The sequence below is a fragment of the Sminthopsis crassicaudata genome, chromosome 5, assembly GCF_048593235.1.
Source record: "Sminthopsis crassicaudata isolate SCR6 chromosome 5, ASM4859323v1, whole genome shotgun sequence".
NCBI lineage: Eukaryota > Metazoa > Chordata > Mammalia > Dasyuromorphia > Dasyuridae > Sminthopsis > Sminthopsis crassicaudata.
The window spans coordinates 301,899,277-301,925,594 of record NC_133621.1 but is presented as its reverse complement, the minus strand read 5'-3'; the positions used below and the strand labels follow the sequence as shown (position 1 = coordinate 301,925,594).

Here is a 26,318-nt window from a genome sequence, read left to right as displayed (position 1 = left end):
TGGAAGAACAAAAAAAAAGATTTTCTTTCTTTTAAAATCCTTCAGCCATCAATGAAATGATCGGGGAGGAAAGACCTCTTAGACAGATGGAGTCTGATAATCCAAAGTAAAAACAGTTAGACGGGCGGGGGGGGGCCCGTGGGCATGGGGACCGCTCCAGGCCCCGGCCCTGGGGAGTGTTGGAACGAGACTCACTCGGGAGGGGACTACGGTGGCGGCGTTTCTGACACACAGAGGATGGAAGCGCTCTTCTGCCAACGATGCCAGAGCTAAGTCCGATGGCAGGGGCCCGGGCCACCTCATTGCTGCAGCTCCTTCATGCGGTTCAGGGCGCTGCCTGCCCGGAACCACTCGATCTGCGTCTCATTGAAGGTATGGTTCAGGAGGATGGTTTCCTGGCTCCCGTTGGGGTGTTTGATGATGCACTTGAGGGGCTGCAGGGAACCAAGGACAGGAAGACCTCACTTTCCTGGCCCTGGAGAACCTGGGGCCACCAAGGCCCCCCTGCTCCTCCTCACAGGGACAGGTGGGGCCCAGGACTAGCTTCCACTGTGCCTGCAGCCTGTGGGCAGTGCCACAGTGTGCCTGAGGCCCTGACTGCGGGACTAGAAATCAGGACACTCAGGTTCACCCTTGGCTCTGTGACTAAGCTGCCCTTGGAGTCACTGCTCTTCTCCAGGCCTCAACGTCCTGCTCTCAGGAGTGGACTCGATGGGTCCCAGGGGCCCTCCTTTCAGGACGCCCGCTTACCTTGCCGGGGGCAAAGTCTTTCAGTCCCTGGATGGTCAGTTTGTCCACAGGGTGGATCTTGTTATAATCAGCGGGATCAGCAAAGGTCAGGGGCAGCAGACCTTGCTTCTTTAAGTTGGTTTCTGTGGGTAAGAATGAGGGGATCATAAAATTGATCCCAGGCCCCAGAGCAGGAGGGATGGATGGCGAGTGTGGCCATCACCCATCCCCAGAGGCCTGACCATCTGGGGCCTTGAGGACCAGCTGCATCACAGAGGGAGATTTTGGATCCTTCAGTGCAAACTAGGCTGCAGCCCGGACCACCTTGGGAAGGAGCGTCGCCCACCAGGCCTCCCAGCCTACCGTGGATCCTGGCAAAGCTCTTGGTGATGATGGCTCGGCCCCCCAGGTGCCGGGGCTCCAGGGCTGCGTGCTCCCGGCTGGACCCTTCCCCGTAGTTCTCATCTCCGATCACCACCCACTTGATGCCGTTTTTCTATGGGAGGGGAGCAGGTGTGGGGGGTATGAGGGGTGCTTCCTGCTTGGGACCCCAAGCCCAGAGAACCGCTTGCTTCTGGGACCTTAGACTTCCCTGAATCCCAGGCCACAGCCACCAGGAGGCCCCGCCACACAGACAGGAACTCCAAGCCAGTGCTGCTCCCCACCCCCCATTTCCTCCTCTTCCTCTACCTCCTTCCAGCTTGCTAGGGCCTAGACATTCTGGACCCAGCCCCAAAGGACGTGGCTTCTCCTTCCAAAGTTCCAAACTTTCCTGTTCTCCACTTCTCTGGAAACCTGTGCTGGTTAATCTTTCACAGACTGCCCCGCCCCCTGCTCGGGCACGGCCCTGCTGGCCCACCTTGTAATAACGGGCTGTGTCAGGGACGGGCCCAAACTCCTGCGTCACAGCGTTTCTCACTGAATTGGCTTTCCCGTTCTCTATGTTGATGGCGCCGATCAGCAGGTTGTTGGAGATGTTGTCCAGGTGGCCCCGGAACTTGAGCCAGGGGCCAGCCGCAGAGATGTGGTCAGTGGTGCACTTCCCCTTAACCTGGGCGGGGAGAGAACCAAGGTTAGATGCTCCTGTGGGAGCTATGGAGGCACCCAGGGTCCAGACCGCTTCCTAGAGGGTGGAATTCTAACATGGTTACTTGGGGAGGTCAAGGATGTGGGGGGGAGGCAGGGGCATCAGTTGCCAGCCACATGCCTATGATTGTGCCAGTCTGGGGGTGCCAAGATTCACCCACACGTAGGACATGAGAAGTAGGGGACAGAAAATGCTGCCTCATGCTAATGGGGAAATCGTCAAAAAACGGCCAAGACAGCCCAAATGGGGAGGATGGATGTGGCGGACCTGAGGAGGGTACGGAGAGAAGCGCCCCTAAGGTGGCTGTGGGCCGAGCCCCTCCTCGCCTAGCCAGGAGCCTCGCTGGGGCAGGTCGAGCACACGCAAGCCCAGGCCAAGTGGGATGTGCCCTCTGCCCCGAGCTGTCCTAGGCCTCCTCTATATGCCCGCCCTGGAGGGGCAGGCCCAAGACCCTGGGTAGGACAGGTGGGCAGTGCTGACCTTGATGAGGATCTGTAGGTCTTCCAGGTCTCTGCCGTCCCATTTGTCAAAGGGCTCCAGGAGCTGCAGGCGCTGGCTGGTGGGACTCACGTCCACCCGCAGGGCGCTGCCGTCCTTCGGGGGGTGCTGGTAGGTGTCCTGCCCAGGATCAAACTCCTGTGCAGGGGAAGGCCAGGAGAAGAGGTCAGTGGAGGAGGAAGGGTGGCCCTGGGCCCAGCCCTGCCCTCCGGCCTCCAGCCCCCACAGGGCAGTTACCGCTTTCGGCAGCTCGTCCGCATCGGGGGGCTCCAGCTTGAACTTTTTGCCGTCCTTGCCAGTCAGGAAGTCTGTCTCTGGATTGAACTTGAGGGTGCCAGCAATGGCCAAGGCGGTGACAATCTGCAACGGAGAGAAGTGTTGAGGGCGACCCTCCCATCTTGACTTCAGAGCCCCAAGCTTGCCCTAGCTGCCGTGGGCACACATCGGGCCTAAGCCTGGCATTCATGAGGCACCCACTGTGTGCCGGGGACCCCAGAGGGATGAGCTGCCCAACGTCCATGCTCGACAGTGAAGGGGCTGAGGCGGGGACCACTCACCTCCGGGGAGGTGACGAAGGCGTGGGTCTCGGGATTGGCGTCGTTGCGGCCCGTGAAGTTCCTGTTGTAGGACGTCACGATGGTGTTCTTCTCTCCCTTCTTGATGTCTTTCCTGCAAGGGCAGAAGTGGCCGGGACCGGCCTTGAGCGTGGCCCCTGGGCCCCGCGGGCCCCACTCCGGTCCCCGGCCTCAGGCTGCTTACCTGTCCCACTGACCGATGCAAGGGCCACAGGCATTGGCCAAGACAACACCTCCCACGTCCCGAAGGATCTTGGCCTGCAAGAAGGAAAGTGGCAGGGACTGTTGCCGGGCGGAGCAGCCACGGGCAGTGTCCGAGGGAGGAAGGGCCCACCCCCGCCCCCTGCAGGTCCCGGACACTCACATAGCCGTCTCTCTCGATGGTGGCCCGGATCTGCTCGGAGCCCGGGGTGATGGTGAACTGAGACTTGCACTTCAGCCCGTGGTCCAGGGCCTGCTTGGCCACTGCCGCCGAGCGCCCCATGTCTTCGTAGCTAGAGTTGGTGCAGCTGCCAATCAGCCCTAGAGGAGCAGAGGGGCTCAGGAAGGCTTCCAGGGGTGGCAGGTTTAAAGAAACAGGGCTTGCGCCCCAGCCCAGAGCAGGAGGCCAGGCTGGGGACTCAGCCTGAGCGGCTCAGGGCACCAGAATGTTCCAGAGCCAGGGTGGGGAAGGCCCAGGTCAGGGCCGAGCCCCCAAACTAGTCTCCGTAGTCCAGAAGCCCGACATCAGAATCCTTCCAGCTCTGAGGGGCCCGGGTCTTCCTGGCCACACAGAGGAGACCCTCCATCATGGGGGTGTTTTTACTGTACAAGTCTGGCCGCTGGCCAAGGCCAAGATCTCTGGCCACAGGAGATGCCACGGAAGCCTCCAGGCCAACCGGAGGATGCACGTGTGTGTGTGAACATCCGTGCCCATCTCTCCTCCCTGCCATTGTCTGCCAGGGCGAGGTGCCCGGAGGAGACTGATCCTCACTCCTTGGGGTAACTGTCTCTGCTGCTCCCCCATTCTGTCCCCTTGGCCCCCAGCCTGGAGAACCCACCGCGGCCCCTCTGAGGTGGCTAGGAGAGCCCCCTGGGCAATGCCCCCCTCCTGCAGGGCATGCTCACCCACTCGGATGTCCAGAGGCCAGCCCTCCTTTTCCGCCACAGCTCCCACATTAGCCACAGGATGGGCCAGGTCGGGAGTGAAGGGCCCGTTGATGTGGGGTTTCAGCTGCAGGAGAGAGGACGCCAGTTTCACTCTGAGAACTAGGGGGACGAAGGGGAAAGGAAGCCAAGAGACTGGCTCTTCCTGGACAAGAAATCCCAGAGGCTCCCTTGGGATCAGCCAAGTATCCCTGTTCAAGGTGGGGGAAAGCGAGGTACACAAGTGCCACATGCTCTAAGTCACAGCAAGTAACTGCCACAGGCAGAAGGTGGACTTGTACGTGGCCTTGTTCCACTAGGCCCAGATGTCCTAACTCCCGAATGAGGGAGGGCTGGGGCCAAGTCTGGACGGACTCAGACTCCCACAAGGCTGGCACTGGGAAGGCGCCCCCCGAGAACACCATGTTGAAGTTCTTTCTAGGAAAGGGGGATGTGAGTGGTGGGGACCAGACCCTTGGAGCAGGCTCCTGGCTGAAGGCTCTTTCCAGCACACAAGAGGACCAGGTCAGGGAGCAAGACCTAGAGCCGGCCATGTCCCCCAATGAACTCAGGGCAGCTTTAAAGAGAGGCAGGCCTCCACATCCTGCCAGAATGCAAAGGAAGGGGGGAAAGCAGAGCTGCCCCCCCTTCTCACGTGGGTATGCTTAAGTGGTACCCAGGGGGCACACCCAGCCACAAGGACACATAGCCCAAAGCTCAGAAAGCCCAAACCGGGGCAATGAGATGTGGGCACAAACACGGCCAGCAGAGGGGGAAGTCAGCCGCCAACCAAGCCTGCCATTCCAGACAGCCTGGCCAAAGCCATGACCCCCACTGCCTACTAACCCCATGACCTCTGGACAAAACAAATGAACTCAGAAATCAAAGTGATAGAGACGGAGCTCTGCTGGAGATCCCCCCGTTAGGCCCCAGTATTCAGGTCCTAATGCACCAGCGCCACCCACTTTTCCTGTGCCCAGAAGGACACTGGGCAGCTGCCCAGTCTGGACGTGGGGACCTAAGGTGCCACCTCTAAGACCCAGAGGGATCATCTGAACAAGTCCTGCAGCCCAGCCCCCTCTGCTTCCTGCCCCCAAATACCCTGGGCCCGGTCGCTCTTTACCTCGCTGAGGTTGATTTCAATCACTTGGTCATAGTGGCAGCCGGGGTCAGGCACCAAGTGGTCCTTGAACTCATCAGCCAACTTGGCAATGTCTGAAAACAGCCAAAGGGCCCCATCAGCAACTCCCCAACCCCTTTATCCCAGCCCTGCCGGACCCCCACCGTGCGCACGAGTCTCACGAAGGGACAAGACGTGACCCCCAATCGCGGCGGTGAGGGCAAGGCCAGGTCCAAGGCGGCTTCCCAGAGGAGGCCCGACTCATTCCCCCTCCCACTTCCCAGACACCACTCGCACTGCTGAATACAGTGAAACATGATCCAGCCACGATGGCGACCCTGCTCCTGACAATGCCAGCCCCCACCCCACATCTCTCTGCCATAAATACAGGTAGCTCTTCGGGGGTGCTCCTGTTCTCTAGAACTTCCCCAGCTCTGATACCCCCTGCTCTAAGCTCCCTCCCATCTCTGACCTCCCCCTGTTCTCAGGCCTTTCTGGCCTCAGCTTTCTCTTTTCCTGCCCCTCCTGGCCTCACTGCTTCAGAAGGCTCCCCCCGGAGGGACTCCATGGAAGGAGTGAGAAGCCTGTCCTCCCTCCCCTGCCCCCCCCCCCCTTACCGCCCCGGCCAGTCTTGTTCAGATACGTCTTCATCCTGTGGTTGTAGGGGAACACAGAGGTGGTGGCCCCTATTTCCGCACCCATGTTACAGATTGTCGCCATTCCTGTCGGGAGAGACACCCAGTGGGGCTGAGCACGGAGCGGGGTCACTCGCACCACTAGGCTCCGTCCTTGGCTGGCTGGGCCCCTGCTCCAGAGCCCCTTTTATCCTTCCCCCTCCACTGCCCACTAGGACCTCTGCGCCCCAGGGAGGAGCCCAAGCTGGAGAGGAGGCCCCATCAGGGAGAAGGCTGCTTGGCGCCCAGAGGTCAGTGGGCTTTCTCCTCTCACTAAACAGCTAGCTGAGGTTCAGGACCTCTTTCCATCATTTCACTGGGAAGGCTCAGGGATGGAGAGTCTGTGAGAGGCGGGTCAGCGTGCCGAGGAAACTCTCCTGAGCCAGCCCACCTTTCCCCACCTCTCCTGGCAGGGTCTGGTAGCTGGCTGCCATCTTTAGCTGGGCTGTACCTACCCCCCCCCCCGGCTCTGCCCAAGCGCCCTCACCAGTGCATGAGATGGAGTCCACGCCGGGCCCGTGGTATTCGACAATGGCTCCGGTGCCACCTTTCACAGTGAGGATGCCGGCCACTTTCAGGATCACGTCTTTGGGAGAGGACCAGCCGGACAACTCGCCCGTCAGCTTCACGCCGATCACCTGAGCAGGGCCCGACAAACACAGGAGTGAGGGCGGCAGGAGCTGGGGGAGCCAGCCGCCGAGAAGGCCTGTGCCCTGGGCCCCCCATGCCCGCCCCCAAGGGCCGGAGCCACCCTCGCCACCTCACCTTGGGACACTTCAGCTCCCAGGGGATGCCCGCCATAACATCCACAGCATCAGCCCCGCCGACCCCGATGCAGATGCCCCCCAGGCCTCCCCCATTCGGGGTGTGAGAATCTGTGCCGATCAGCAGCACTCCCGGGAACGAGTAGTTCTCAAGGATGATCTGAAAAAGTAGAGGTCAGGAGCCCGGCCCTCGATAAGCCTGCACAAGGGGCCAGGCGCACTGTACAAAGGGCCACCTGCCCCACCCCGTGCCCTTACTCGTTCCCTCCTCACCTGGTGAATGATTCCTGAGCCTGGCTTCCAGAAGCCCACCCCGTACTTGGCGCCCGCTGTTGCTAGGAAGTTATAGACCTCCTGGTTAATGTCCTAGTGATACAAGGGAGAAAGAAAGGGCGTGAGCCCTGGCCCAAGGCTCACGGGTGCCTTCGAAGCTGCCCATGAGAAGCCATCTAACAGCAGTTCTGGAGAAGCTCCCACCCCAAATCTCCGCTTCTCGTCAGAGGCCTGGGTAGGTATCCCTGCCGACAGGGATGGGACCGGAACAGCAGTGACCCACAACCTGGAATCGGGCTGCTCGCTCCTATCGGCTGCCTCCGTTTTAGATAGGACCTTACCCAAAATGGGGGGATGGCACCCCCAAACTCAGGTCCCAGTTCTCATGCACAGACTGAGGACACGGGACAACTTCTCTAAAAGGCACCCACAGTATAGAGGCCCCATGTCAAAAGGCCTGGTCTCCCACATCTCACTTCTTTTCATCTGTTTTGTCAGCTGCCTCCCAAGGACACTGTAATCTCCTTGGGCCCCACTGGAGAGGCTGCAAGCCCCGTCACTTCCTGACGGCCAGCTCCCGAGCCCCAGGTCTCTGAAGCGGCCCCAATGAAAACCAGATTCTGGGCTTGGATCCCAAGGGAGACAGACATCCAGCCCAAGAGAGGCCTGAGACCCTGGCAGCCCACCAAGGCACTGATCAAGCCCAGAAAAGCCGGCCAACCCAAGCTGCTGTTTATGGTGCTGGGGACAACCCAGCCCCGGCAATGGAGGGAAGTAGGCTTTAGCCCAGGAGAGCCAACAAGGGTGAAGGCAGGGCCTTCAGCAGCAGGGAGGCTCTTCACGTGCTCCAAGGGAACTACAAGCTTCTCACCGGACAGGCCCACCTTGGACTTCTGTGGGGGCACTCAGCGGCATCCCCAAGCATGTGCAAGGGGGCTGGGGAGAGCTCAGCAAGCTCCCTGCCACAGCAAGGAGCAAGCATCTGGAGTCAGGGGTCCAGGGAATCAGGCCCGCTTCCCCAGCAGGCTGACAGAGGAGAGTTGGAGCAAGGGCAGTGGAAGAGACCCAGGACAGGAGGGTGTGGAGAGGCCCGGCATGGGCACCCAAGAAGGGAATCAATGTTTAGGGGAAGGATGTAGAGGGCAGCTGTGGGCTCCTGGGCCTGTCTGCCCAAGTGACCTATAAACCCACTTCATGGGACCCTCGTGGGGAGCTGTTTGTGAGAAGGCCCCACAAATGGAGAGGGCAGAAAAGCCGTGTTAAAGCTTGACCAGACCTAGCAGGCCTGTGAGCTTTCTGACGCTTTTTCTGAGCTTTCCGTGTGTCAGGCTGTCCAGGGCCTTGCTGGGGATCGGAGCCCGATGTCCACCCTCCAGGCTGTAGAGGCTGGCCTCCTCAGCATTCCCGTAATACCATGGAGAAGCCTGGGCCTTACAGGGCCTCAGTGCTGCCGCCTACGCACCTTGGCCCGCCGGAGATCCTTCTCGCCGCCGACCTGGGCTTCAATCAAGTGGTCACAGTGGATGGTGGATGGCACGGCCACCTTGGGCAGCCCACTGCTGATGAACTGTAGCATGGCCATCTGTGCGGTGGCGTCCTGCATGGCCACACGGTCTGGCCGCAGCCGCAGGTAGGACTTGCCCCGTTCAATCTCCTGTTTGGAAGGGTCATCCAGGTGGCCGTACACGATCTTCTCAGACAGGGTCAATGGCCGGTTCAACCTGTGCAGAAGCAAGAGCCAGGTGGGGCAGAGTCCACGCCGGCCCCGAATCTCTTCCCCTCCTGATCCTGTTGGGGTTTTTTTACAACCATTTCTCATTTTTACTGATACCCTTAATTTTTTAATAACACTGATCTTGGAGTATCCCTCCTCTTTCCTAGCCCAGTGAACTTTCCCTTGGATAAAGGAGGAAAAATGGTCCAACAAAATTATAAGATGGGGGTTTCATCTGAGAGCATATATATGTGGTATTACACATTTGTTGCTCCCCTCCACAGCCAGGGAGGGAGCAGCATTTCCTCAGGGAGACAGCCTGGGGTGCCCTGGCTGTACCCCAGGTCTGACTGCCCTCCTCCCTCAGATCTGCTCCTTGGGTTTCCTTCCAAAGGGGTCCAGCCCCACCCCTCACCCTCAATCTGCCCTGTGTTCATTTCATATCAATTCTGTATGGACTTTGCTGGATGAGATGCATCTCCCTGTCGGAGCGGAGGGGTTGCTGCACTTCGACCTGGGCATCTCCAGCCCTGGGCCCATTTCCTCACTCTCCTTATTGATTAGCCGATCCTATAGGGCTGAGCTGGGGTACTAGAACCAGAACCTGGCAGTCAGGGGTTGGGGGACCCTTGATGTAAGGGTGTAGTCACCATGAAAGTGATTTTCCTGCTTCTGCACAATTCACTCATTTTATATAAATGTTCTTGGGTTTCTTTGAATTCTTCATAGTCCCCATTTTTACAGACATTGAAGGGGTCCCACAGTATAGAGGCCCCATGTCAAGGAGACCTGGATTCAAATTTGGCCTCATTTTCCTAACTGTGGGACTTTGCTCAAATCACGTTTCCTCTGTTTGCCTCAGTTTCCTCATCTGTAAAATGGAGATAATGGCCCCTCCCTTCTAGGACTGTCCATATCTGCAGCATGGGACCTGGCACAGAGTGGGTGCTGGGGCCGCCTGGAAGGCAGAGAGGGAGCTCCCCCTGCAGAGTCAGCTGCCTCAAGCATCCCCAGGGCTGTCATGTGGAAGGCAAGGCCTTCCTCTCCTGGCAGGCACCCAGGCAGCAGTGAAGCCTGAGGCAGCAGCCAAGTGGGATATGTGCTGAGGTCCCAGCACAAACCCCAGGTGATATGGAACCTCTGCGAGGCAGCCCTGGCCCCCAAATCTAAGTCCCAGGAGTCTCCAGGGAGCACAGGGGTGTGGCCTTCTGGTGGTCTAGCCCAAGGGCAGCTGGTGGGGGCCTCCTGGGGATGGGGAAGAGAGCAGCAGGTGCTTCAGGATCCAAGAAAAATGAGGGGAGAGGAGGTGACCTAGCTACCCCCACAGGAGCACAGCTCCAATGAACCAACCCTGAGCATGCCCAACAGTGTCCAGGCCGAAAACAAGGGGCTTCCTGGGGAAAGCCAGGGACATGCAACAGTGCTGAAGAACAAGGCCTTTCCCTGCCTTGTTCCCTGGCAGCCTCCTCCAGTGCTGCAGCAGCCCACAGACTGGTCCCACAGGGCTTGGCCAGGGCCACTCAGGGGTCACGTCCCCGGTGCTCTCTCCACTACCCCTTGGGGAGCCCCACATGGCACAGCCGCTCCTCTCCAAAGGCCCGAGGCAGGCAGGCTGGGGGAGCAGAGCCTTCTCTGGCTGGGTCCATCTGCCTAAATCCTTGGGCCCAGCATTCCAGTCAAGGCCTAACTGGAGACCACCCTTTGTACCAGTGCCTTCTGGGAACAGAACGGGGCCCAGGGGGATGAAGGAAAGAATTGTCTTTCCTCCTCAGTCCCCTCCCGGCCTTAAAAAAGTGGAAGTCCCAAGCAGGGCCAAGCAACTTTCCTGCTAGGAAGAACATGTGCTGGATAAAGTCCTACACCCCCAAAGCACACCCACCTTAAGGAGGTCACCACGTTCTTCACAAAAAGAAAAAAAATATATATTCTAACAGATAAGGAGTGAGCCTGCTTGGCCAGCTGGGACCGGGGTCCAGGCTCTATAGTCCTAGAAGGATCTGGCACTCTGCAGGGTCCAGCTTTCCCCCTTATTTCATTGCTCCCAGAAGGCCCTTTCTTACCTCTTCCGGACAATGTCAATGTTCTTCTCCAGAAGCTCATATTGGATGTAATCATGGGGCTCAAAGTGGCTCATGGCCACCTTGGCCCGCTGGCAGAGGACGGAAGCCACATGGTACCTTCGGAATCCACTGCCCAGAGCTTTCTGCAGAGAAAGAGGGGACAAGGGAGTAAGTGGCACTTAGCATGCACAGCTGCAGGTCTGGATAAAACGCTATCAGTGCAGAGCCCCTGGGGCCCAGAACCACTTAGGGAGAGCTCCAGCGGCTCATACCCTCTTACCCATGACCCACAGCATCCTCGTGAGGAAGATGCTCCAAGCTCTCCAAAGGGCAGCCCCTTCTCAAGGCCCCCTGCATTCTCCCATGTGTCACAGAGGCCCTGGGAGGTGCCACGTGGGAGCAGAGATCTGGCTCATGTTGGGAGCTCTCCTCACTAGCTGGCAGGGGAGTCCCCCAGCTAGACAGGGGCATAGAGAAGAGCCCTCATATAGGAGTCACAGGGGTCTGGGTTCAAGTCCACATCTGGACCCTACCTAGCTACCAGAAACTGGTAGCTGCCCCTCTGAACCTCAACATCTTTGTCTGCTTGGACAACAGTAGCGGCAACCTAGGAACACCACCACTGAGGTTTCTGGTCCAGTGCTTGAGGAACGTCAGCCACCAGAGCCACATCTGAGGAGTGGAATGATGGGCAGGCCAGCCCGAGCTTCTGATGCCAGCTGGAATGGGGAAGCTGCCTGTGCCACACAGCCCAAAATGGCACAAATGCCACAGAAAGGACCTCAGCGCAGAAGCAGCACCAAGGGAGGCAGGTCCAGGAACAGGACGCAGATGGGAACCCTCACTGCTTCCTCCTCAGCAATAAGGCATACACTAGAGGCTGCCCATCCACCAGGCCACACTGCCCAGGCACAGAGCCTCAGGAAACTCCCAAAGCCTCTAAAGGCCGTTGCTGAGCCACTAAGGCACTAATGAGCTCATGCTCCTAAGCCAGAGTCTGGGATGATCACATGGGAAGCCTGGAGCAGTACCAGGAAGTGCTAGGGGCTTCCAGGTAGAGCGGCTTTGAGCGCCTCACTAAGGAGAGGTAACCCAGGGTCCCCTACAAAGCCCGACCCCGAGGACCACCCTCCCATTTGCCAGATGAAGAGCCTGGGCCCAGGGAGACTGAGTGAGATGCCAACAGCACATGGCAGAGCCAGGTCCTTGGGCTCCAGCCCCACAGCTCCCCAGCATAGGCTCGGTAGGTCATGGAAAGGCCCCCATGAAGGGGCCCTGTAGCCCTAAGGCCCACCAACGAGCCACATAGGAAGATGGGGACAAAGAGAAGGGGTCACACACACTGGGGAGGACCCAGAGTCCACAAGTTCACCCTCATAATCATTCTGGGAAGTATGGGATCCCACGGACACAATTCTACAGATTGTGCCAATTTAAGCTCCTGTTTTTAACAGAAAGACAATCAAAACAGCAGAAGGGGCAGGGTGATTTAGCCAAGGGTGTGGGGAGAGGCGAGAAGGGAGAAGGGAGGCAGAGCCGAGCTCAGCCCAGGCCCTCCTGGGCCTTTGAGGGTCCTGGCATTTTGTCCTGTGAAGGAAGGCAGGGGAGGGAACTCAGTAGCCCGGTTCCTCACAATCCCTTGGACCCAAATGGTCACGGTCCACCTCTTTCCTTGGTCTCCACTCTCCTGCTCCTGCTGACTGCAAGCCAGAGCAATAAGCCATATGCCCCAGCAAGTAGTATCTCCAAGAGTCAAGGTATAGTCGTACCTGCCTAGCCTCTGGAACACTGACAGGCATGAGATCTTAGCCCAAAATCGTGAACTTTGGAAGGCAGGCAGGCAGGCCACCCGCTTCCTTGTCTTCAAGTAGAGAAAGAAAGTTTGCAGCTTGTATTAAACCATCTCAGCTAGTTGCAGGCTGGACCCCCTAACTTGAAGGGAGACCCCAGCTCCCCATACTCATTGAGTTCACAAGTGTGACTTAACACTAGCAGTCCGATGAGCATTTGTCAGAGGGGGAGATTAGTAGGCTCCCTGTCGGCCCTCAGAGTCTGTGGCTCTGCCTTCTGGGCTCAAGTGGAACCAGACAGATCCACTATCCTCCCTAAAAGCCTACAGCTCCCTCCCCAACCCCAACCCCTGCATCTTGGGGTGCTGATGCCCCAGTTACCCTCCTCCAAACACAAGCCAGTTCATCAATGTCATCAGTGAGGCCCCCAGACTTGATCACATGGATTCTGCAGAAGCTGACCTCAAGGACAGTCATTTCCCCTTCACTGGACACTAGAACTATGGGGCAATTAGTGACTCAGTTCCCACAATTCCCTCAATTGCAATCATGTATCTTACTACCATGGCCAGAGGTCCAGGGACCAAGGAGAACAAATATTCCCCAGTAAGAACTCACAATTCAAAGTGCCAAAGTGCAAATCCATTCAAACCAACCATGAATCATTTACTCAAATGAGAAGTCTTCAGGGACTGCAAGATGGGGCCCAGCCTGGCCCTCTTACAAGTCTGGCAGAGCATTTATCCCCTTCATTTTGGAGTGGGGCGCCCTCGACTCGGAGAGGCGAGAGCATTAGGCAGGAGAACCCCAAATTTCCTCCAGGGTCCTCCCGATGGACAAAAGGAAACCACAGCTTTGACCTTGGACTGGCCCAACAAGGGCAGACCATTGGGACTGCACCGTCTCCCCAGACCCTGGTGGCAGAGAGCTAAGAGAACCCCAGGAGCCAGACAAGGTCCAAAGTGGCTCAAACTAATCAATATGTATCAACCCTTCAAAAATAGATGATTTATTGTTATCTTTTGGTTTCTCCTGAAAATTGGGCTTGGGATTCCTTCCCAGAGAGCCCTCTCCCTTCCAGAAAGCCATCCCAAGGACAATCTTATTTTTCAGAGGAAGTGAAACCAACACACTGGGATAAAACTTGATGTGAGATGCAATGCTCCTTGACACAAGTCCGAGGCGTCTTCTCTGATCTCAGGAGCCCAGTGCGCAAAGCAAGAATGGTAGTGACAGACGTCTGGAGCAGATGCAGACAGAAGTTGGTGGAAACGGGAAAATGGGACCAGAGGCACCCAACAAGGTGAATAAAAGAACCACGTCAAAAAGCAAAAGTCAGGACAAGAAGAAGAGCCACCCCCCCACCCCCCGCCTCATCCACCATGGCAGAGGTGGGAGGGCACTGGTAGGCTATACTGCATAGACTGTCCCAGTACCAATGTACTGGTCAGTTATTTGATTTTTTTTTTTTTTTTTACTTTTATTCATTCTTTTTTAGTCTTAAAAATACTGTGACAATTTTCAGATGAAGAAATTAAAAAACTAGTTCTAATCATATGAGAAGGTGCTGTAAATCACTATTGATCAGAGAAATGCAAATTAAGACAACCCTGAGGTACCACTGCACACCTGTCAGATTGGCTAGAATAACAGGGAAAGATAATGTGTGATGTTGGAGGGGAATATGGGAAAACTGGGACACTGATACATTGTTGGTGGAATTGTGAATACATCCAGCCATTCTGGACAGCAGTTTGAAACTATGCTCAAAAAGTTATCAAACTGTGTATTCCCTTTGATCCAGCAGTGTCTCTACTAGGCTTATAAGAGATCTTAAAGGAGGGAAAGGGACCTGTATGTGCAAAGATGTTTGTGGCAGCCCTCTTTGTGGTGGTGAGGAACTGGAAACGGAGAGGTTGCCCATCAATTGGAGAATGGCTGAATAAGTTATGGAATATGATTGTTCTGTAAGAAATGACCAGCAGGAGAGTTTCGGAGAGGCCTGGAGATACTTACATGAACTGATGCTGAGTGAAATGAGCAGGACCAGGAGATCATTGTACACAGAAAGAGCAGGATTATATGATGATCGGTTCTGATGCATGTGGCTCTTGTCAATAATGAGGCAATTCAAGGCAATCCCAATAGACTTATGATGGAGAGAGCCATGTGCACCCAGAGAGAGGACTGAGGGAACTAAGTGTGGTTCACAACATTGCATTTTCATTCTTTTTGTTGTTTGCTTACTTTTTCTTCCCCCCCCCCCCAGTTTGATTTGATTGTTCTTGTGCAGGACAATAATTGTATAAATACGTATGCATATATTGGATTTAACACATATTTCTACCATGTTTAACATATAATGGATTGTTTGTCTTCTAGGAGAGGGAGTGTGTGGGGGGATTAGAACATAAGGTTTTACAAGAATTATCCATGCATATGTTTTGAAAAAAAAAATAGCTTTAATAAAATAAAAAAAAAAATACCATTATAGAAGATAGCTTCCAGGGTCCCCTTGCATTGCACCATCCTTGACCAGAGGGGTCAGATTGGATCACTCCCCCACCTTTCTCTTGTCCAGCTGACCTCCTGCCATCTTCACCTGGGGTCTCTCCCAATATCCAATCATTCTGCACAAAGTCTCAGCACTGAGCTAATTTTATCTACCACCAACTAAGGAACCCCTGCTGCCTCAGCACCCCACTTGTGTTGCCCACTGCCCATGACCTCCCCTCTCCTTTTCCTCAAACCTCTTCCTCTTTGCCTCCGATCACAGGAGCATCCCTCCTCCTTCCTCACCACTTTTCCTCTCTGGCTTCCTCTAGGGCTTTACTTCAACAGTCCAGAGAATTAGGGATGTAGATCCAGTTTGGTAGCACCATAGTGGATAAAGTTCTGGAGAGAGATCTGGAGTCAGCAAGACCCGAGTTCAAATTCAGCCTCAACAACTCACAATCTACTGGAGAAGGAAATAGCAAACAGACCAATATCTTTGCCAAGAAAACCCCGCTCTGGCACCACAAAGAGTCGGACCTGACTGAACAAGGACCACTGAGAGAAGACAGAGAGAATGTGAAGTATCCCGAGATTTGAAGGTTTATTCACTGAGAGAAGGATTAGACTTAATTCTGTCTATGCCCAGAGAAGGAGCAACAGTGTCATCCTTAAGGAGACAGATGTGAATCCAGTTGAAGCTATTTCGGCTTACCTGAATGAAGAAATTCTGGGTAACTGGAACTGTCCAACAATGGAATGGGATGGTGGGAAGCCAAGTGTCTGAGTTGCTGTGGTGCTTCTCAGAGACCTCCTATGCAAAGACTTTTTGTCTACTAAATGGAGACTCGGATTAACAAGCTCTTTCCAGAGTGTAGACATCCTGAAGTTTTGTATAAACTACTTTGACTGGATAACATCCCAATATCTGGCTGAGGGGAATCTCAGGAGGGGTCCGGGAACTTTGAATGGGAGAAGAACTCCCCTAATAAATGCTTAGGGAGGGGCAGCTAGATGGTGCAGTGGATAGAGCACCAGCCTGGAATTCAGGAGGCCAAATCTGGTCTCAAGACACTTAACACTTCCTAGCTGTGTGACCCTGGGCAAGTCACTCAACCCCAGCCTCAGGGGAAAAAAAATGCTTAGGGAAATGTGAGGGAGGTCAGATCAAGGTAGAAAACAATAATGAGGGAGTTTAGATGTACCAAGGAGGCCATGGCCAGGGAGGATTGTCTGGTGGGGAGAACAGAAAAAGCTAAAGAATCCAGTTCAGGTATTACTTGAGACCTGCTCTCTGTTAGGGCAAATGATTCATACCGCCCTAACATAAAAGACATAGTTGATAAATTTAGGATAATCTTGGTGGAGATCGCTTACCTCAGGAGCAAGGCATTTTAACTATATTATTTAGCCCTTAAGAATGAATTAAAGACATACTTGAGGCAAGTACATTAATATGACAGTATTGATAAACATCACAATTATGCTATTTACAGTTCTCTGTTGCTAAGTACTTTGGTATTGTTCGTTAAAGTGGATACTGAAATGTCCAAGGGTGGATTATACATTAACTCTGTATATGTCACTTGAAGGTAGCTAGCAATAATGTAAATAATGTAGCATAAAGACTATATAAATCCTGGCCCAAAGATTAATAACTGGAGATTGCTTAGGCCTGGTCTCAGACATTCTTTTCAGATTCACAGGCTCGGCTTTTACTGGAGCTGGACTCCAACAAGGAGCCAAGGACAAACTACTTTGCAATGAAGGGCCCACAGCCTAACTGTGCTAAGGAGAAGAGAATGTTTTACTCCTTGAGGTTCCATCCGGTTCTAGCACTGGCCAAAATTCTGGATCCGATCGTAACATAGACAGATCAGTTAGTTTATTCACTTCCAGGAGCCTAACCAAAGCGGCTGTTCTAATCAATTCTGACTTCAGAGAAATCTTCTCGAAGTACATGCCCGCTGGGCCCACAGACATAGGAGGACACTATGTTCCTCATTAGACTTCCTCATGGTTCAGGAAACTCATAAAGTGCCAAATACAGCACCATAAACACCCTGGCTGCTCATTAACCCCTGGCTCTAAGGACTAATACAAAGGACCAGATAAGAAACATTGTTCTGGCCTGGGGCCAAGGAATTAAACAGGGCTCCCAGTCTTGGGCCCCAAGCCACCACAACCCTTAATTTCTGAGCTGTTTTTATAATAAAAATTAATTAGAAATTAACAAAGAAACCTCCCCAAAGTGATCTGTATTAGAAACTATGACTCTATTATGTAACTTTATGTATTCCCTAGCTATGCTCCATTCGATATGCCGGTACCCATATTCTCCTGCCTAAACTCTTTGTTCACGTATGTTCTCCACATCATTATCACAACCCTCCCTTAGCCCCAGGAAAAAAGCCCTCCATGGGAGTCAGACAGAGCCTAAATGGGACATGGAGGCCCCGTCCAACCATGTGCCTGCCATGGGTCTCCCAGGAGGGGCTGACCCATACCCTGCTCAGAGTTCTGAAGTTTTTCAAAGGCACCGCCTTTGACAGTGTACAGTCAATGTACACTGTTCCCCTGGTTCCATATCTCACTTTTACGTTTCCAGTTCTTTGCCATCTCAGAGTTGCTTAATAGGTTTGTTTAAATGAGCCCTGGCTCTCTTTCATTGATCTCTTTTGTGTCTTTTGACAATAGTATCATGGGGTCAAAGGGTAAGTCTCTATTTCAAAACCACTAGATAACTTGAGAAAAGTCATGGGGCCATTATGCTAGTGTTGGAAAATATTACCAAAGGTCAATTCTCACTTGCCCAAGATTACAAAAACACAGCCCGGTTTCTGCCCCATGGTCTCGGTTCAGAATCTCGGCTTGGATCAACTGGCCAGAGTCCAGTGTGACTGTGGAGGTGGGAGTGGTCCTTGTGCTTCCTCTCCACCTCCCCTTGCCCCACTCTGCTCAGATTTCTCAGCAAAGCACTTTGGGAGCCCTTTCGGAGGTTACTTGGGGGGCGGCCTGCAGTTAGCCATGAGCGTGCCCCAGGTGGAGAGCAAACTCCGGCCCCACTTAGTAACTACTCACCCTCTTCGGTTAACTGCAGAGGGACTCTTCTCTTTGGCAATGAGAAGTATGGGGAAAAGAATGCTGGTTATGGATGCCAGTAGGGTCGTGCAGTCACAGGGGGAAGAAGGAAACAGGCTTGACTAATGGCATGCTAGCACGATATCTGTATCTGCAAGAAACAACCAGTGTCACACTAGCGCACCTCCCCAAACCTGTCCCTTTAGACAGATAAAGTTCAGAGCCAGGAGGGGACTCACCAAGGTCACAGCTAGCAGCCAATGGCAGTCCTGAGGAGCTAGTGCACAGATCCTTTCCCACTATCTTCTGTTACTCTTCAATTCAGGAGTATTAATCCTAGTTTCTATGAACTATCTTTCTTTAAAGTATTTCGAGAACTATATTTCAAATACAATTGGTTTCCTCTGTCATCCTGTGCTTTTTGTTTTATGCATTTTAAGAGAAAGAATCCCTATACGATAAACAACCCAAAAAAGATCAAGAACTCTGACTGAAGTAAATGGACAAGCAGCATGAAGGAAGACATCAATGGTCTTTCTCTCAAGGCATCATAAGAAAGAATTCTTCTACCATTTCCTCTGTAGGGAAACCCCGGTCTTTTTTGTCCATGGAACACTTCAATGAGGAGCTCCCATCCCGAGTAATCGTGAGCCTGGCCCGTGGATCCGGCTCCTTTCACAAGGTCCTTCTTACAACAAAACATGCGGGGCTATTCATGAGCTCCTCAAAAGGCGCAAGCGGGGCCACGGGGCTCCCAGGGCCCTCCAGTTGTCAGCTGGTAACATGAGGGGAAAGCCTTTGGAAAAAGTTCTTACAAACACAAGGCCATTTGGCCAGAAGCTTCAACTTGTTGGCCTGGCAGTCAAAGCCCTTAATAGCTGCATCCATCCAGCATATTCCCATACTTTTCCTGCCCAGATATCCAAGTTCAAGTTAATTAAACTGTTCACCTTGCCCCCTGCCCTGGCTCACTCTCTACACCACCTCCCCGCCCCCCAGGTCCACAGCTCCGATGCCACCTCTTCTACAAACCCACATCTGCCCCACTGAAAATGAGTCTCCCTTGCATCAGGACCACTGGTGCGGAGCACCCGCTGGGATCTCCGTGGGGCCACCTCCTGTGGCCTGGGGGTAAGCCTGGATGCTGGCAAGCCAGGCCAAAGGGCAGACATTCGGACGGTCCTACTATGTGCTGGCCGAGCTTCCTAACACTGTGACCTGTCCAAGACCGGCACAGCTCAGAGACTTGAAAGAGTCCCAGGAGGGGATGCCCTTCTTCTCCGAGGTAGCTCCTCAGGCCAGACCAGCTCCCTGTGCCCTAGTGGAGGCAGTGCCCACACTGATCTCTGGAAGGACTGGAAGCTGGTCATGTGACTACCCAGACTAAATGGGAGGGCAGCAGCTTAGGAGGGGATGCTGCCTTTCTGTGTGACCTTAGCGGTCCCTCCCAACTCGATCTAGGAAAACTAAAACCCTTCCCAGTCCACCTTTGCAGGCCACTGACAGCCCCCACTTACTCTCCCTGGTCTGTGTGAGGTGCCCTCCCCTTCTTTCAGAAAATACCATCCTTCACCTGTCTCTTATGATTCCCAGAGGCTTTCTGGGATCCACCCAGGTCCTAGAAGCACTACCTTTTCCTAGCCTCCATTATTTTATCTGTACTTTGATTATCTTTTCACTTACTTATCTGAATGGGGATTAAGCTCTTGATTGGGGAGTTGGCTTTTGTTCTTGTATCTCCAGAATCAACCCCACTGGAGGCACTTAATAAACACTCAGGGATTTAATCTACATCTAGGCGTGACAGAAGTGCTTTATCAAGATCTTTGAAAAGGGGATTCTCCCAGCAAAGGGCCTCAGCCAGCATTCCAGCCCACCCCCAGGCCCTGGCCCACCACCTGGCCCCTCCAGCAGCAGCCTGCCAATTGGACTAGGTCAGCAAATTCAGTCTCAGTCCTGTGGCTTGGCCAATTTCCCCTTTGCCTATTCTCAGCTTGAGCATGGCAAAGTCCAAAGGAAACAGTTTTCTGGCCTGAGCCCAACACACAGAGAGCCATTTTTAACTTTTACTAGCTGTCCTGGAATCTGACTGTGGGCCAGTTTCGCCACATAAGGCAGCAAAGAGCAAAATGTCAGCCGGGGGCCCAAGGTCAGGTGCTGGTGCAGTGTAGTGAGGGGCAGCGACAGGAGGGGACACCTCCCAGCTCTGTGACCTTAGAACAACCTTGATGCGGTCTTCAAGTCTCTGGATGCTGGTCCTGTGGGAAAGGGGGCTCCCCTGAGTCCTGCCTGATTTGGAGAATAGACGGGAAGCCAAGAGCTAAGCTGAAGATTACAGAAGTGACGTCCACCTACAGACGGCCAGGAAGGGCACAATGGGCCGCCTCCTACTGAATGGCCACTTTTCTTCAGGTCACCCTGGGCAGGTTGTGTGTGAGACTGGTCGAGATGAACCACTTCTGGGCCACAGCGGTCCGGCTTCGAGAGCGACTGCACGCTACTGATGGGTGAAGTCCACAAGCAGAGCTAAGCCCCAGACCAAGCTGCAATCATTTATCCAACATCTCCCATGGTCCAGGCACTCTTCTGGGAGAGCAGGAAAGGGCAGGATACAAGGATGAAGGATTGGGTAAAGTCACACACAGAAGGAGCCCCCCAACCTGAGCCTTCCAGGAAGTGGCCCGGGATGGCCCATGAGAACAGACATAGGGTGGAGGCACTTCAGGTCTCGGGAGGACCTTGGCCAGGTTCAATGAGCTCAGAGCTGGCGGCCAGAGTGGCAGGCAGCAGGTGGAGGGGTGGGATCCCAAGCAGAGAAGTCCTGGGTATGGCCTTAGCCATCCAGCCGCCGCCACATACACGTACGAACCACTCTGCCTCAGACATCCCCTAATATCTCCCCCTGCACCAAGCAACATTACCTGTGAGGGCCGAGCACCGAGAAAGTGGGCTAAGACGTGGCTCCTGACCCTCTGGTCCTGCCCTCCCCTACTCCAGCCCACTATAAAACAGAATATGATACAGACAAGAGGCTGAAAGGGGGAGCAGATTCCTTTAGGGCAAGCTTCCTGGAGGTAGGACCTGAGGGGGGCTTAGAAAGACGGACAGAGAGGAGCTGGAGGCAGGAAAGCAGAGGGCTCATTTGGGAGGGGGTCTGGCCACCAGGGCACCAAGGTCTGTGTGCACACACACAGAAAGAGCAGCCCAGACTTGAGGCTGCGAGTGGGGTGGCTCCCTGTCTACATAATGATAGCCTGGCCTGGGTTAGCAGCCTTGGGAGCAGAGGGGGCTGTGGGGAGCGGTTGGGCAAGGCCTTCATTTCAAGGGATCCTGCAATCCTCTGGCAAGGGTGGTGAAGGGGCCGGCCCATGCCAGCTCAGCCATCACTTGCTCCAGCCGTTACTCCCCAAGACAAGGGCCCTGTGGCAGGGAGGGTGGGGAGGGCCCCAGGGAAGGCCATTGCACAGACTGTTTTCAGGGCATCAGTTTTCTTTGAAAACACTATTTGTTAAATGAGTTAGCTCCCTGGGAGGGAGAGGGATATTGAGGGAGACTGGTGATGTGAAAAACAAAAGCTATCAAGGAAAATGATTAAAAAGGAAAGTATGGGGGCCGGGAGTATTTCTGGAAACTGGGCTAGGAAGATCCGTGTCTGCAAATGCAATCTAGCATGGTGCCAGGCCCAAAGCAGCGACCCCCCACTGGGAGCACTTTTCTGTCAGTGTTCTCCACAAATCACAGAGGGAAAAGGAGACTAACCTAGGACAGCCTTTTCTTACTTTTAAAAAAGGAAGGTCAATGTTGGGAGGAGGGTTGTTCATCGTTCCTTTTATCTCAATAGCCCTGCTACACATAAAGGGCATGTCAAAGGCTGCTTCCTCCTCCCCATACCACCCTGCCCTGACACATCAGTCCCATCCCTCCCTTCTCTCCCTGATGCCTTCTCTATCAGCCAGAAAACGTCCTCGGTGAAGCTTCCAACGTCCTGCAGCCCACAACACAGGACTCTGCCCGGATCGGGTACTTGGACTTGGCTCCAGTTGATCGCCGGACTGGGAAGGAAGGGGGAGCCAGGAGCATCCCGTCTCCACAGCAGCGAGGGATGCTTGCCTTGTGCAGGGAGCAGCTCCAAGAAAAAGTGCCTCTGGGTGCTCTTCCCAAGCCAGAGGCCCGTTGAACCCAAAGTGCCTCCCCTTGCATCGAAGCTAGAAGGGACTCCTAAACAAACAGCTAGCCTTAGACAGCGATGGGAAACGACTCCCCTACTAAACCGTGCCAGTGATAACACTACTAAGGCCTGTGCTCAAAGAGATCCAAGGAGAAATGTATAAACTGAACATTGTGACTCTGCGGTGGCAAAGAATTAGAGAGCACCCATCCACTGACAAGTTACGGGACATGAATGTGCTGACAGCCACTGTGTGGTCCGGACTGGCGAAGGAGACGGATCCAGAGAAATCTTGGAAGCCTGTACGAACTGCTCCAGAGCAAAGGAAGCAGAGCCAGCAGCATCAGCAAGGCCGTACACAGGCCGTACACACGAGACACCTCAGAAAGACTTAGGAACTCCAACCGATACGATGACCAACCACGATCTCTGATTTCATGAAGAAATAAGCTGCCCATGGGCCGGAGGTGACGGACAGACGGAGCTACACTTCACGGGGCCCACGGCCAATGTGGAGATCTGTTTTGCTTGACTATATGAGTTTAGGGAAGGGTTGGAGGGAGAGAAGGTGGGAAATAAAGTTCAAGGGAAAAAAGAGACCATAAATAGCCTCTGACCTTTTATAACTTTTAAAACAATGTTTTGTTAAGGCACAAGCACACTGCCTCCACTTACATTATGTGGGCCCATTTTTATAGGTGCCACAACTGAGTTCTGGTTAACCAGTGACAGAACACTAAAATAATAGTATCACATGACACCTTCACAAAATCATAAAATGTTTCTGTTGGAAGACACATTACAGATCCAGTCTAAGCCCGCAGAGACCAAAGAGGGGCCACGGCTTCCACCAAGATCCAACAGGCGGGCCCGGGCTCCCAGATGGGGACCAGATGTGAAAGCTGTAGGGGCCCCAGCCCGCTTCTCCTCTGTCTAGACAGTGCTCTCCCCAAAGTAAGACCGACATTCTTGCTCAGCAGGGATCCAGAACACACCTCATGGTCCCACGTGTGAAGACGTTGGACAGCTGGGAAATAAGATGATCAGAAACAATTACGGAATCTCTTGAGCTGGAAGGGATCTCAGCGGCTGCCTCGTCCATCCTGCACCTGGGCAAAAGCTCTCACTCGGGGCAATCAACACATCCCATATTTCCTGACACACATTGGGCAAGGATGAAGGCACCAGTGACAACATTCAGCCAGAATCAGCAGCTCCAGAGTTCAAGAAAGGAAAAAGACTTTCTAAAGCATCCATTTTTCTTTTTTCCTGAGGCAACTGGGGTTAAGTGAAGTCATGTGTGAGTATGTGAGGGCACATTTGTGACATCAGGGCGGTGCTCTATCCACTGCACCACCGAGCTGCCCCTAGAGCGATCCATTCTTGCCAGCATATCAGTCATTCATCAGGGAACACTTATGGCAAAGTAACTAATTAGCCAAGAGAAAGATGTCTCCATACCGAGAAAACCCCCGAGAGGCACTCACAATGCTGGGAAGCTGAAGACCTGAGAGCATCACTTGCCCCGCCCCGCTCCAGCAGCCCACCTACCCGTGCTGGGCCCCCCAGGCATCAGACTCCACACGGCTCTTCCAAAGCTTCAGTCCCACTTCTGGTCTGTTACTCCATTTTCTCACTCATTTCTCTCCAGTGATTGCTGCGGTTAGTGCTTTCAAGTGCTATCCTGGGACACTAAGCCTCTGACATCATGGAGCACAAAGATAAGCCTTGGAAGAGGCTGACACTCTGACCCTTGAGGATATACAGGTGCTTGAGCAAAGGACACCAGGGCGCAGGGTCAAGGACCCCTCCCCCGTGAGGTTGGGAAGAGTAAGGGGCTCACCTCCTCTTCCTAACTGGCTCCTACAGGCCTTGAAGGTCTCAATGGTTATGGGGCCACTGGCGCCATCTGCACCCAATGCTGCCCCACCCGTGTCTGGGAACCCCTCATCTCCCTCGGGGTTCACCCCAGCGTCCCCTTCTCCGCTCCAGGGAGCTTTCCCCGAGCCTACAGCCAGTGTCGCCCGCCACTAACTTATCGAGTGGTTCTTTCTAAGAAAACTGATGCACTTACATTGGTCTCACCGTTTTTGCCCACCCCATACCCTATGTGCTCCTTGAGGAGCAGAGACTAATTTGTCTTCATGTTCCCAATGCCTGACCCAGGTTACTGAAAATGTTTTCTGACTGATGGATATCAGGCCACCTATGAATGGACCAAAAAAAGGGAAAGCAATGCAAACTCGGATTGCTCTTGGAGACATTTAAACAGAGCAGCAGCTCAGAACTCTGCTCTTTGGTGAGGCAGAGGTACAAGGATGTCCCCATTCTCCTGCTGAGAAGACTGAGGCCCAGAACAAGCCAGCTAACAAGCAGAGGAGCCGGGATGTGACCCCGAGTCTGAGACTTTTCTCATTACATCCCCGGTGCCCCACACCGGGAGTAGCTGAAATGAAAACGGGCGAAGCCGTCCCTGTTACCCAGCCCGATAACTGACGCTTTTCTGAGTGACCGGTCTTTCCTGCACTTGGGGCGGGAACAGGACAAGGTGAGGGCCTTTTCCCCACATACATGTCTGTTGGCCTGGAATTCTGGGAAGTCAGAGACTTTTGTTAGAGCAAGAGAACAATGCTCCATGGGATCTATTTCTCGGGGGCTTTCCTCTAGCTTGTGTGTGGCCCGAAAGCTGCCCCAAGCACAGTGCACCACTAGGGCTGTCTCCTTAAAGCCAAGGGCCTGCCTGCTTTTACCCACGACCTCTGGGGTGGGGGCACGCTGCACCGGGCAGCCCTGTATCTTCTCCAACAAACGCCCCAGGACCAGCACTGGAGCACGGGCCATTTCCAGGGCCCTCCCGGCTCTGCACGAGCTAGCAGGCCAGCTTAGCGGGGCCCGTGAGGGCCTCCTCTTCTTCGGGAGGGACGGCCCCCCGAGTGCGGGGGAGAACGGGCGGCAGAGGAAGGGGCTCCTCCAGCCCTCACAGCCCTCCCTTTCTGAGATCCGGGGCTTCTGACTCCGCGCGGGGCGCCGGGCTGGGGGAGGGGCAGTGACCGTGCTCTCGGCTCAGTCACGGATGCGGTGGAAGGGGGAAGCCCCGCAGCCCGCCTGCAGCACAGAGGATGGGAGGCAAAGGCCCCTCGCCTGTCTGTCTCCACCCCCGCCCAGATGCCGGGCCTTCCAGCGCCACGGGACCCCACAGGGGAGCGCTCCGCCGTCCCGCCGGGGTGGAGAGGCGGCTGGATCTCAGGCCTCAGTTTCCCGACCGTCTCAAGGGGGAAGAAGGGCGTCCGGTCCCCGTGACCTTGGGCGGGCCGAGGCCGCCGTCGCCCTGTCACCTTGTCCTCACCTTGAGGCCGCGGGCACCGCCGTCAAGGCGGGCGGGGCTACTGGGCAGAGGAAGAGCGGGAGGACCGGCCCCAGCTCCCCATGCAGCCCAAACCAGCCCGACTCGAGCCCTAGTGCCCGCGAGGTGGGGCGGGGACGCCCTGGCTGACCTCGGGCGCCGGGCCCGGCGCAGCCCAGCCCCGTCTGCCCGCCTCGCGGGGCTAGGGGCGGGGCCGCCTCCCTCCCGCCGCGGCTTCCCGCGCGTTGCTCCGCAGCTGCCGCCTCCGCCGCACGCCCACCCACCCGCGGGCCGGCTCTCACCTGCAGCCGGGACACCAGGAGGCTGTACGGCGCCATTTTGTGCACTGACAAAGATGTGGTCGCGTGGAAGTGACGCGCGGGAGGGCGCCTTTTAAAGCCTTCGGGGGCGGGGCCTAGCCACGCACAAGAAGGCGGGGCTTGTCCGGAGCCTCCGGGTTGGATTGTGGGCGGAGCCTGAGAAGCCCAGACTGGCAGAGGAGCCGGAGATGCCAGGGAGGGGGCGGGGCCGACGCTCATCCATCGAGAGTTGAACCGCTATCCGGGAGAGTGGGATTGGCCGAGAAGTACAAGGGGCGGGCCAAGAAACCAGCCAAATGACAGGGAGCCGGTCCCGTTATAGTCCGCGCTCAGGCCATCCCTGTTACTGGTGGCAGCTCGGTCTGAGACAAACGGAGGAGCGTCCAGAGGACGCTTACTCTCCTCTCAGGCTGGACTCAGAATCCGCTCACCACCGGCTCGGCTGCGGAAGGGTGGGGTGGGAATTGGAGGGGCGGGGCTTGGTAGGAAGCGAGGACCTCGATG

At 54.9% G+C, this 26,318-nt stretch overlaps 1 protein-coding gene across 2 annotated transcripts; it reads right to left on the bottom strand.

The window, feature by feature from the left end:
* Positions 1–26,314, bottom strand: ACO2 (aconitase 2). 2 transcript variants are annotated; one of them, XM_074271820.1, is made up of 18 exons: positions 25,797–26,314; positions 10,620–10,762; positions 8,308–8,566; positions 6,846–6,938; positions 6,574–6,732; positions 6,296–6,446; positions 5,752–5,856; positions 5,138–5,229; positions 3,997–4,102; positions 3,254–3,411; positions 3,074–3,147; positions 2,872–2,983; positions 2,552–2,674; positions 2,297–2,452; positions 1,589–1,780; positions 1,093–1,225; positions 751–872; positions 1–434 (listed from the first exon to the last, which is right to left on the bottom strand). In XM_074271820.1, the coding sequence occupies exons 1-18, from the start codon at positions 26,031–26,033 to the stop codon at positions 300–302; spliced, it is 2,550 nt and encodes an 849-aa protein (XP_074127921.1). In that variant the 5' UTR covers positions 26,034–26,314; the 3' UTR covers positions 1–299. The 2 variants fall into 2 exon arrangements, with proteins under 2 accessions (XP_074127921.1, XP_074127922.1); XM_074271821.1 differs by lacking the exon at positions 3,074–3,147 and having other exon boundaries at positions 2,872–3,012; positions 3,224–3,411; positions 25,797–26,033.
* Between the last annotated feature and the right edge of the window lie 4 nt (positions 26,315–26,318).

Coding starts and splice junctions, on each gene's coding strand:
- ACO2 (XM_074271820.1), bottom strand. CDS start 26,033: ATGAGCGTCGGCCCCGCCCCCTCCCTGGCATCTCCGGCTCCTCTGCCA. Junction 8,567..10,619: donor ATTGACATTGTCCGGAAGAG/GTAAGAAAGGGC, acceptor GCTTCTGCACAG/GTTGAACCGGCCATTGACCC. Junction 5,230..5,751: donor GAACAAGACTGGCCGGGGCG/GTAAGGGGGGGG, acceptor GGCTGTTTTCAG/ACATTGCCAAGTTGGCTGAT.